The sequence below is a fragment of the Cherax quadricarinatus genome, chromosome 96 (assembly GCF_038502225.1).
Source record: "Cherax quadricarinatus isolate ZL_2023a chromosome 96, ASM3850222v1, whole genome shotgun sequence".
Lineage (NCBI taxonomy): Eukaryota > Metazoa > Arthropoda > Malacostraca > Decapoda > Parastacidae > Cherax > Cherax quadricarinatus.
The window spans coordinates 9648927-9662108 of NC_091387.1; the positions used below are offsets into that span (position 1 = coordinate 9648927).

General features: G+C 38.6%; 1 protein-coding gene across 6 annotated transcripts in view; it reads right to left on the reverse strand.

The window, feature by feature from the left end:
* Positions 1-288: 288 nt before the first annotated feature.
* Positions 289-13182, reverse strand: part of lds (transcription termination factor lodestar) — a 251928-nt gene continuing 239034 nt past the window's right edge. For all 6 annotated transcript variants that reach the window (XM_070105078.1, XM_070105080.1, XM_070105081.1 and 3 more), the window contains one exon: positions 289-958. In XM_070105078.1, the coding sequence (XP_069961179.1) occupies positions 808-958 (151 nt within the window). In that variant the 3' untranslated portion in view covers positions 289-807. The remainder of the gene's footprint in view (positions 959-13182) is intronic.

Below are 13182 nucleotides of genomic sequence, written 5' to 3' on the forward strand. Positions count from 1 at the left end.
GACAGTGAGAGTTAAGAACCTATACAACACTTGTAATCTGATATGATGAAAAGTGGAGAGAATTTAATCTGATATGGTGAAAAGTGGAGAGAATTTAATCTGATATAAAAAGTGGAGAGAATTTAATCTGATATAAAAAGTGGAGAAAATTTAATCTGATATGGTGAAAAGTGGAGAGAATTTAATCTGATATGGTGAAAAGTGGAGAGAATTTAATCTGATATGGTGAAAAGTGGAGAGAATTTCACAGCCATTCATTCATTTACAAGTGAATTAAAAACACTTAAATGATTACATATTTTGAAATTTTAATATACACTGTACACTAACAAAAATAGAGACCTGAATAATACAATGAAAAATCTCTTTAAAAAAATTATTGCATTATTTTGTAAAGCATTTGACTAAAAGTTATCATCCCATTAAAGAAGATTTTTAAATATAAAATTTAATTTCATAAAACAAAGAATTAGAACACACTTAGTTTCATTAAAATTTTTTTCACTAAATAACAATCACCAGTGACATAACAGTGAATACCTACAAGCAAATTTTTTTTTTTTTTGAAATTACATGTAAGAAACACTAGTAGTCTGAGGAACTGATAAGAAACACTAGTAGTCTGAGGAACTGATAAGAAACACTAGTCTGAGGAACTGACTCAGGCCGCACTGACTCATGCTCGGTTCCTAATTTGGCAGCAAAACTTAAATCAGCATGAGGAACACAGGATGATCTTGCCGAGTATTTTAAAGCATAAGAAGTGACTAATATTTCACACAATAAAATAGTCTGAAGTGAACTGGCTCAGGCTACATTGAAGATATCCTTCATGTCTTGTAGAGTGAGCTTGTTGTTTTGTGCACGTTTTGCACCTGACAAGACATCCTCAGCCAGTTGTAACTTCTTTTGTTGCAGTTGCAAGATTTTCTCCTCCACTGTGTTTAGAACTACAAACCTGCAATGGATTAAATACGAAATGTAAAATTATTGCCAAGCCTCGGGAGACTCGAGGTGTCCGCCTCGGGAGACTCGAGGTGTCTGCCTCGGGAGACTCGAGGTGTCTGCCTCGGGAGACTCGAGGTGTCCGCCTCGGGAGACTCGTTGTATTATGTCTGTAAAATCAGAATTTTTTTCTTCTCATTTACATAGTTTCAGATAATGTAATATAATCTCACTGTTAAAAAACTAATTACCTACCTAAATAAGTCACATAATTAAGGTTATCATGATACCAAACAAACACAATACAGTGGTCCCTCGATAATCGTAAGGCTAGATAGTCATAATTTTCAAAAATCATAACGTTATTTTCGTCAAAACATTGGCTCGCGAATTGTTGTTAGACTCGCAAATAGTCGTTCGTCTGGGAGGTGTACACACAGTCCCGAGCCGCCCCACACTCCATTCCCAGCCAGTGTGCCATTCTTTATAAGTGAGTGAGGATGATCTCACTAGTTCATACGATACATTTCACAATATTCCATTCGTTTTAGTGCTTGCAGCTGCTAAATAAGTCACCATGATTCCAAATAAAGCTTCTAGTGCCAGCCCTTTGGTAAAGAATTTGAGAAACACATAATTTAAGAAAAAGTTAGTAGAAAAATACGAAGGTGGTGGTGGTGGTAGAGTGGAAGTAGTTGTGATAGTGGTAAAGGGTGGTAGTGATGGTGGTAGAGGGTGCTAGCAGTTGTGATAGTGGTAGAGGGTGGTAGCGATGGTGGCAGAGGGTGCTAGCAGTTGTGATAGTGGTAGAGGGTGGTAGTGATGGTGGTAGAGGGTGGTAGCAGTTGTGATAGTGGCAGACGGTGGTAGTGATGGTGGTAGCAGTTGTGATAGTGATAGATGGTGGTAGAGGGTGGTAATGGATGTGATGGTGGTAGAGGGTGATAGTGGATGTGATGGTGGTAGAGGGTGGTAGAGGGTGCCTTCTTCAGTGATTCAGCAATTCTACCAACTCCTCCAATGTTGTTGGAGTTATATAGGGCTACAGAAAATACCGCTGCCTCAGCTGCTGCTTCACCACCATTAGGATGGCTTACTCTCAGTGGCCCTTATACACCCAACAACAACACAACACCTCTTGTGACATACATAATGACTTATTTTATTCATTCTAGAGTATATTCCATGTTTCCAAGTTATTAGTTGAACTGTGATAGATAAATAAGCCGTAGAGTTGATATTAGTGCCATGTTCTCCAACAATAAACTTGCCACCCCTCCCTCTGCCATACACCAACAAAAGTCTTCAATAAAAGGTAAGTGTGATGTTAATTGTTCATTTATACATTTTATTAGTGCTTTACATTTATTTGCCATTCTTTTCTGCATGTAAATCTATATTTAAGCTAGGGAAGTGACCCCTGAAGTGACCTAGAGTCCTTATGGAGGGGGATTCCCCTTCCAAACAATAATCTCTCTCCTCCTCCCTGTCTTCTATTCATCAACAACAGCCTTCAATAAAGGTAACTGTCATGTTGAATGTTCATTCTTTTGTGCATGTAAATCTATCTTTAAGGTACAAAAAAATAATTGTTGTTGATATTTCTGGGTGTCTGGAACGAATTAATTGGATTAACATTATTTCTTATGGGGAAAATGGATTCGAAAATCGTCAATTTCGATAATAGTCACACTTCCACGAACGGATTAATTACAAAAAACGAGGGACCACTGTATATTGTAGAATAACAGACAAATACTATTAATACCCAGAGAATAACATGTTAAACTAATTTCATCTTCTTTCTTTCAACACACCGGCCGTATCCCACCGAGGCAGGGTGGCCCAAAAGGAAAAACGAAAGTTTCTCCTTTTACATTTAGTAATATATACAGGAGAAGGGGTTACTAGCCCCTTGCTCCCGGCATTTTAGTCGCCTCTTACAACACGCATGGCTTACGGAGGAAGAATTCTGTTCCACTTCCCCATGGTGGTAAGAGGAAATAAACAAGAACAAGAACTAGTAAGAAAACAGAAGAAACCCCAGATGTGTGTGTATATATATGGTTGTACATGTATGTGTAGTGTGACCTAAGTGTAAGTAGAAGTAGCAAGACGTACCTGAAATCTTGCATGTTTATGGGACAGAAAAATGGACACCAGCAATCCTACCATACCTACATAAAAAAATACACGATAAAAAAAAAATGCTTAATCTTTCATATTTAAAAATAAGAGCCTGTAATTAAATTCCTAATTTACCTATCTTAATTTAAGTATATAAGTAGGATTTTCAACATGTATAGACAAATTATATTAATGTTGGTAAAATTATCGACAATACGTTAGGTAAAATGTCAAGTGCCACTCGTATCATATACCTTTGATGAGTTCCGAGTCTCTCTACTCTAGTAGCCTGGCCATGGGACAGGCTCATCTGGTGCTTACCTGGTCAACTAGACTGTTGCTGCTGGAGGCCCACTGTCCTACATATCCATCACAGCCTGGTTGATCAGACATTTTACTGTGGCAATGTTTCACTCTCCAGGAGCTTTGTCAAGCCATTAGACATGGACACAGAGGGTATATATAGGCTAAGAGTGAGGTGTAAGGCACAATATAATAATAATAGTAGTAGTTGTAATACTAGCAGTAGTAAAAGTGAACTAGTATACGAGTTAAAAAACTTATTAACCCTTAACCCTTTGAGGGTCGACAGGCCCTCTCCGAGACTCGTTCTCAGGGTCGGCCAAATTTAACCCTTTGAGGGTCGACAGGCCCTCTCCGAAACTCGTTCTCAGGGTCGGCCAAATTTAAAAAAAAAAAAAATTATTTTCTCTTATGAAAAGATAGAGAATCTTTTCCCGATCATAACGACACCAAAAGTTTGAAATTTGATAGAAAACTTACGGAATTATGCTCTCGCAAAGTTAGCGGTCTCGGCGATGTTTACGGATCGGCGATTTTGCCCACTTTGAGCCCCATTTTCGGCCAATTTCACTGTACTAGTCGACAAAAAACATGAATATTTCGCTAGAACTCCATTTTTTCTATCGAATGGGTGCAAGAAACCACCCATTTATAAATTCAACTATCCAGTACAGTGGTCAGAATTTAGCAATTTTGCCAATTTCACACAAATTTCAAAAGATGCCAATTTCCGAATAGGGTCCAGAATAAACAAGAAAGACATTCCTGGCACTAAAATGACATTTCCTCTAGTCATTAGTTACGTCTCAAGGCCCCTCTTATATTCTTTTGCTTTCCACTTTGAATTTTTATTCTCACAAAAAATATAAGATTTACTGTTATGCAGACTACTGCATTAGTGTAAAAAATGGTATAAATATTATTGGTGCACTTGTGAAAGAATATTAGACTCACCAGTTGACGTGTATTGCACGCTTGGCACGATTTGTTTACTTTTGAAGTTTGGTAAAAATCGAACATTTCTGCTACTTTGAGCTCAATTTCAAGGCACCTTTCATTGTAAAACCAGTCAAAATCATCTCAATTTCAGTAATATGTCTTCCATTCTATAAAATGAGACCAAGAAAACTAGAATACAACAATAAATACTATACGAAAATACACTGCAAAGTCGCTGATTTATTAACCCTTTGACTGTTTCAGGCCCCTCTCTGAAACTGTCATTCTATGTCGCTCAATTTTTGAAAAAAAAAAAAATTATTTTTTTCTTATGAAATGATAGAGAATCTTTTCCCGATGGTAATGACACCAAAAGTTCGAAATTTGGTCGAAAACTCGTGGAATTATGCTCCCGCGAAGTTAGCGGTCTCGGCGACATATGCGTATCGGCGATTTCGCCGACTTTGAGCCCAATTTTCAGCCAATTCCATTGTTCCAGTTGACCAAACTCATAGCTATTTCTTTAGAACTCCATTTTATCTATCAGCTGAGTACAAGAAACCTCCCATTTACTAATTTGGACTACCCAATATGGTGGTCAGAAATTGGCAATTTGGCCAATTTCACGCAAAATAAAAAAGATGCCAATTTCAAAATAGGGTCCAGAATAAACAAGGTAGACATTCGTGGCACTAAAATAACATATGCTCTGTTCATTAGTCACATCTCTAGGCCCCTCTTATATTATTATTGCTTTCTATTTTGATTTTTTATTCATACAAAAAAATACAAAATTTACTGTTATGCAGACGACTGCATTATTGTAAAAATGGTATAAATAATATCAGTGCACTAGTGAAAGAATATTAGACTCCCCAGTTGACGTGTATTGGACGTGTGGTGTGATTTATGTACTCTTGAACATTGGTAAAAATCGAACATTTCCGCTACTTTGAGCTCAGTTTCAAGGTCGTTTTCATCGTAAAAGTAATGAAAATCATCTCTATTTCTGTAATATGTTTTCCATTTTATCACCTAAGACCATGAAAACGCGAATACAACGATAAATACTATACGAAAATACACCTCAAAGTCGGCGTTTTATTCCAAAAAAACGATCAGTTTTTTTTTTCTCATTACGCAATGTGTGCTGCAGGATTTTTTTTATGTGGTGCACACTGACCACACAGACCCATTCTCTCACATGTGGGCCTACCAGCTTTCTCCCACTTGATTTGAAGCCGCTAGAATTATTGAGTATATACACGTCAGAAACATTGGCTCGTAAGACGTATTTATATGTCGAAAACAGTCAAAGGGTTAAAAAAAAATGGAAAAAGTTTTTTTTTTCTCATTATGCACCGTGTGCTGCAGGATTTTTTTTAGACTGTGCACACTGACCACATAGACCCATTCTTTCATATGAAGGCCTACCAGCTTTCTCCCACTAGATTTGAGGTCGCTAGAATTTATGAGTACTAGTACGTCAAAAACCCCTACGCGTAAGACGTATTAGTACGACGAAAACCCTCAAAGGGTTAAAAAAAAAAAAAAATTTTTTCTTATGAAAAGATAGAGAATCTTTTCCTGATCATAACGACACCAAAATTATGAAATTTGATGGAAAACTTACGGAATTATGCTCTCGCGAAGTTAGTGGTCTCGGCGATGTTTATGCATCGGTGATTTTGCCCACTTTGAGCCCCATTTTCGGCCAATTCCACTGCACTAGTTGACTAAAAACAAATATTTCGCTAGAACTCTATTTTTTTCTATCAAATGAGTGCAAGAAACCACCCATATACCCATTTCAACTATCCAATAGTGGTCAGAATATAGCAATTTTGCCAATTTCACACAAATTTCAAAAGATGCCAATTTCCGAATAGGGTCCAGAATAAACAAGACATTCCTGGCACTAAAATGACATTTCCTTTGTTCATTAGTCACGTCTCAAGGCCCCTCTTACATTCTTTTGCTTTCCACTTTGAATTTTTATTCTCACAAAAAATAGAAGATTTACTGTTATGCAGACTACTGCATTAGTGTAAAAAATGGTATAAATAATATTGGCGCACCTGCAAAAGAATATTAGACTCACCAGTTGACGTGTATTGGACGCTTGGCATGATTTGTTTACTTTTGAACTTTGGTAAAAATCGAACATTTCTGCTACTTTGAGCTCAATTTCAAGGTACTTTTCATTGTAAAACCAGTCAAAATCATCTCCATTTCTGTAATATGTCTTCCATTCTATAAAATGAGACCAAGAAAACTAGAATACAACAATAAATACCATATGAAAATACAGTGCAAAGTCGCTGTTTTATTCCAAAAAAAAAAAACAACGGTCAAAGTTTTTTTTTTCTCATTATGCACTGTGTGCTGCAGGACTTTTTTTTATACTGCGCACACTGACCACATAGACCCATTCTTTCATATGTAGACCTACCAGCTTTCTCCCACTAGATTTGAGGGCGCTAGAATTTAGGCGTACTAGTACGTCAAAAACCCTGGGTCGTAAGCCGTACTAGTATGGCCGAAACCCTCGAAGGGTTAAACTGTCCAAACGTAGATCTTTGTTTACGTGCATAGCGCTCTGACATTTGTTTTCTCCATTTGAAAGCATGAAAAAAAAACGTAGATCTACATTCGGAGCGCTATGCACATGAACGTAGATCTACGTTTGGACAGTTTAAGGGTTAAAGTACAGTGGACCCCCGGTTTACGATATTTTTTCATTCCAGAAGTATGTTCAGGTGCCAGTACTGACCGAATTTGTTCCCATAAGGAATATTGTGAAGTAGATTAGTCCATTTCAGACCCCCAAACATACACGTACAAACGCACTTACATAAATATACTTACATAATTGGTCGCATTGGGAGGTGATCATAAAGCGGGGGTCCACTGTATAATGCTTGGGTAGCATTAAAATGGGTTGAGCAAATATTTCTGTTAGTGGGTAGGATTTGACGTCTATTTCAGTGTTCCTCTTTTGTTTTTATGTAGTATCAGCAGCAGCAACTATGTGATAGCTGGGTTTTTTGTTTTGAGGAGGATTCTTGCTAAGACTTCCGAGAAGATGAAGCTGCCTTTATTTTGCTTGTGTCAGAATAGTGATTAATGATGATTCAAGGCATTCACATCTCTGAAACAGGCCTACTCAAATCCTACTCACTAATAGAAATACTTGCTCAACCTATTTTTATGCTACCCAAGCAATAAACTTTAATGACATTTTTAACTCGTGTACTAGCTGACTTACTACCCTATGTATTACTACTACTACTAGTAGTAGTATTACAACAACTATTACTACTACAATGATTTATAGTGTCTACACCTCACATACCCTCTGTGTCCATGTATTGTTTGTAACGGCTTGACAAAGCTCCTGGAGAGGAAAACATTGCCGCAATAAAATGTCACATTAGTTGCACTTGTGTCTTTTTACCTAACATGCATAGACAAATTATTTTTTTTAATTATGTAAGGTCATGACAAACCCACACTTAACCCTTTCAGGGTCCAGAGGCCAAATTTCAAAGTACACACCAGGGTCCAAGAATTTAAAAAAAAAATTTTTTTTCTTGTGAAATGGTACAGAATCTTTTTAATCTTTTTCTGAAGGTAATAAAACAAAAAGTACGAAATTTGATCAAAAATTGATGAAATTATGCTCTCGCGAATTTTGATGTGTCAGCGATATTTACGCATCGGAGATTTTGCCGACTTTGACACCCATTTTAGGCCAATTAAATTATTCCAGTCGACCAAATTCTTAGCTATTTCACTAGTATTACTTCTATTCTATTGACTGAGCACAAGAAATTGACAAGTCAACTGTTTCAACTACAAAATAAAGTGATCGGAAATTGGTAATTTGGCCAATTTAACACAAAGTTTAAAATATTCCAATTTCAAAATAGGGTCCAGAATAAACAATGCAGGCATTCCTGGCACTAAACTAACATTTCCTCAGTTCATTAGTTACATTTTGAGGCTTTACATATAAATTCCATTTTTATTTTTTATTCACACAATGAATTTTTATTCAAACCAAAAAATGGAAGAATTACTGTTATGCAATATTGTAATAATTGTATAAATATTTTTTTTTTTTATTATCACACTGGCCGATTCCCACCAAGGCAGGGCGGCCACCAAGGCAGGGCCCGAAAAAGAAAAACTTTCACCATCATTCACTCCATCACTGTCTTGCCAGAAGGGTGCTTTACACTACAGTTTTTAAACTGCAACATTAACACCCCTCCTTCAGAGTGCAGGCACTGTACTTCTCATCTCCAGGACTCAAGTCCGGCCTGCCAGTTTCCCTGAACCCCTTCATAAATGTTACTTTGCTCACACTCCAACAGCACGTCAAGTATTAAAAACCATTTGTCTCCATTCACTCCTATCAAACATGCTCACGCATGCCTGCTGGAAGTCCAAGCCCCTCGCACACAAAACCTCCTTTACCCCCTCCCTCCAACCTTTCCTAGGCCGACCCCTACCCCACCTTCCTTCCACTACAGACTGACACACTCTTGAAGTTATTCTGTTTCGCTCCATTCTCTCCACATGTCCGAACCACCTCAAGAACCCTTCCTCAGCCCTCTGGACAACAGTTTTGGTAATCCCGCACCTCCACATAACTTCCAAACTACGAATTCTCTGCATTATATTCACACCACACATTGCTCTCAGATATGACATCTCCACTGCCTCCAGCCTTCTCCTCGCTGCAACATTCATCACCCATGCTTCACACCCATATAAGAGCGTTGGTAAAACTATGCTCTCATACATTCCCCTCTTTGCCTCCAAGGACAAAGTTCTTTGTCTCCACAGACTCCTAAGTGCACCACTCACCCTTTTCCCCTCATCAATTCTATGATTCACCTCATCTTTCATAGACCCATCCGCTGACACGTCCACTCCCAAATATCTGAATACATTCACCTCCTCCATACTCTCTCCCTCCAATCTGATATCCAATCTTTCATCACCTAATCTTTTTATCCTCATAACCTTACTCTTTGCTGTATTCACTTTCAATTTTCTTCTTTTGCACACCCTACCAAATTCATCCACCAATCTCTGCAACTTTTCAGAATCTCCCAAGAGCACAGTGTCATCAGCAAAGAGCAACTGTGACAACTCCCACTTTATGTGTGATTCTTTATCTTTTAACTCCACGCCTCTTGCCAAGACCCTCTCATTTACTTCTCTTACAACCCCATCTATAAATATATTAAACAACCACGGTGACATCACACATCCTTGTCTAAGGCCTACTTTTACTGGGAAATAATTTCCCTCTTTCCTACATACTCTAACTTGAGCCTCACTATCCTCGTAAAAACTCTTGACTGCTTTCAGTAACCTACCTCCTACACCATATACCTGCAACATCTGCCACATTGCCCCCCTATCCACCCTGTCATACGCCTTTTCCAAATCCATAAATGCCACAAAGACCTCTTTAGCCTTATCTAAATACTGTTCACTTATATGTTTCACTGTAAACACCTGGTCCACACACCCCCTATCTTTCCTAAAGCCTCCTTGTTCATCTGCTATCCTATTCTCCGTCTTACTCTTAATTCTTTCAATAATAACTACCATACACTTTGCCAGGTATACTCAACAGACTTATCCCCCTATAATTTTTGCACTCTCTTTTATCCCCTTTGCCTTTATACAAAGGAACTATGCATGCTCTCTGCCAATCCCTAGGTACCTTACCCTCTTCCATACATTTATTAAATAATTGCACCAACCACTCCAAAACTATATCCCCACCTGCTTTTAACATTTCTATCTTTATCCCATCAATCCCGGCTGCCTTACCCCCTTTCATTTTACCTACTGCCTCACAAACTTCCCCCACACTCACAACTGGCTCTTCCTCACTCCTACAAGATGTTGTTCCTCCTTGCCCTATACACGAAATCACAGCTTCCCTATCTTCATCAACGTTTAACAATTCCTCAAAATATTCCCTCCATCTTCCCAATACCTCTAACTCTCCATTTAATAACTCTCCTCTCCTATTTTTAACTGACAAATCCATTTGTTCTCTAGGCTTTCTTAACTTGTTAATCTCACTCCAAAACTTTTTCTTGTTTTCAACAAAATTTGTTGATAACATCTCACCCACTCTCTCATTTGCTCTCTTTTTACATTGCTTCACCACTCTCTTAACCTCTCTCTTTTTCTCCATATACTCTTCCCTCCTTGTATAAATATCATCACCACATTTGTGAATGTATATTAGACCCACCAGCTGGCGTGTATTAGCCATGTGAGGTATTTTGTTTACTCTTAAACATCGGCAAAAATTTAACATTTCCGCTACTTTGAGCTCAGTTTCAAGCCATTTCCAGTGCTAAAACCAATCAAAATCATCTCTATTTCTGTAATATGTCTTCCATTCTATCAAATGAGACCAAGAAATCGCAAATACAACCATAGAAAACATACGAAAAAACACTGCAAATTTGCTGTTTTAATAAAAAATCACGGTCTGAGTTTTTTCCTCTCAATATACAGTGTGTGCTGCAAGATTTGTTTTATGTGGTGCACACATACCACATAGATGTATTCTCTCATATCTAGGCCCAAATTTACCACTCACAGCTTATCAGAGTGAGCTGAGCTCATGGTGTAGATCTACGGTTTGGACCCTGAACGTAAAGCCGTAGATCTACGGCATGGACCCTGAAAGTGTTAAGAGAGGAAACGGATGACAGGTTGCAAACAACGATTTAGGTCAGACCAAAAAGTCATCTGGAGTCAAGACAGCATACAACATTTGCTTATTATGCTGATAATTAGTCTTGGTAATGTTGGTATGAAAGAGTGACAGGCAACTAATCATAAGGCTTACAAACTACAGGAGGGCTCCACTTATACAGCAGGGTCTGGGTTACCACTGTAAAGTGAAGCAGTCTCCTTCACTTTCAAATGCACATAAAAGTCGGATAACATGTTTACACTATCATATATTAAGTGTGCAATAGAGCTAGGCCTTAGAAAAAAGGAAAATACAGTACACTCATTACTGATCTTAAAATATTTTTGTCCTTAGCTTATGTATACACAAATGTATGCACAACCTGTTCTTGCTGGAGTTCCACAGGGAAGCATTCTTGGCCCACTTCTCTTTCTCATTTACATCAATGGCCTACCAAATGCATCTAATCTCCTTAAACCCATTTTATTTGTAGATGACGCAACTTATGTCTTTTCTCACCCAAACCCAACCATACTAACAGACACAGTGAATGCTTAACTGCTAAACATATCTACTTGGATGATTACCAACAAACTTACTCTCAATATAGACAAAACCTACTAAATGCTTTTTGGGAACGGCTTCAAATGTACAACTAAACATTGATAAATGGTTCACCTATTTCGAGACAGGCAGAGGACAAATTTCTAGGTCTCCACCTTGACTGCAGACTCAAATTTAAGACACACACCTTACCTTACCTTCGAAGAGTTTAGAGAGTTTATCTACTCTCCGAGTCCGGTCATGGGCCAGGCTCGTCTGGTGCTTGCCTGGTCAACCAGGCTGTTGCTGCTGGAGGCCCGCTGCCCCACATATCCATCACAGCCTGGTTGATCTGGCACCTAGTGAAGATACTTGTTCATTTTCCTCTTGAAGGCTTCTACATTTGTTCCAGCCATGTTTCTGATATCTTCTGTTAAGATGTTGAATAGTCTGGGACCCCGGATGTTGACACAGTGTTCCCTTATCGTCCCCACCGCACCCCTGCTCCTTGCTGGGTTTATTTTACACTTCCTCCCATATCTCTCACTCCAGTATGTTGTTTAAGCAGTGTTCATATTTGGGACCAGGTCCTCGAATATTTTCCAGGTATATATTATTACATCTCTCTCTCTCCTCCACTCCAATAAATACATGTTCAAGACTTGTAGGCATTCCCAGTAGTTGAGGTGCTTTACAGGCTCAATGTGAGCTATAAACGATCTCTGTTTTGTTCCAGCTCCGATATTTCTCCTGCTTTGAACGGGGCCGTCAACACTGAGCAGTATTCTAAGTGAGGGAGCACTAGCAATTTGAAGAGTCACCATCGGCATTATTTCCCTTGTTTTGAAAGTTCTCAATACCCACCCCGTCATCTTCCTGGCCGTTGTGATCTTTGCCTTGTTATGGTCTTTAAAAGAAAGGTCCGCTGACATAATTATTCCCAGGTCTTTTACGTGTTCCTTACGTTCTATTTGGTGACCCTCTCGAGTTTTGTATATAGTGTTCCTTTTGAGTTTTTCATTCTTTCCATACCTAAGCAGCTGGAACTTGTCACCAATGAACATCATGTTCTCCACTGCCCACTGGGAAACCCTGTTTATGTCTTCCTGTACTTTTTCAGTGTCCTCTACCATAGTGACTTTCATGCTTATTTTAGTGTCATCTGCAGATGATACAAAAGTGTGCTGGGCGTTTTTGTCGATGTGTGCTATGAAGATGAGAAACAGCAGAGGTGTCAGGACAGTGCTTTGGGGCACTGAGCTTTTGACCTCGCTGATGCTCGATCTTGCCCTGTTCACTACTACTATTTGTGTTTTGTGTTAAAAAACCAAAAATACATCTGCCTACTTTCCCCATAATGCCCATGGCCTTCATTTTATGCGCCATCACTCCATGATTGCATTTGTCAAGCGCCTTTGCAAAATCTGTGTAAATCACATCTGCGTTTTGGTTGCCTTCCAATACCTCCGTAATTCTGTCATAATGGTTCAGCAGCTGTGACAGGCACCATCGTCATGCTCTAAAATCATGCTGGTTCGGGTTATGTTGGTTGTGCTGCTCCACAAAATTTCTAATATGCCGTC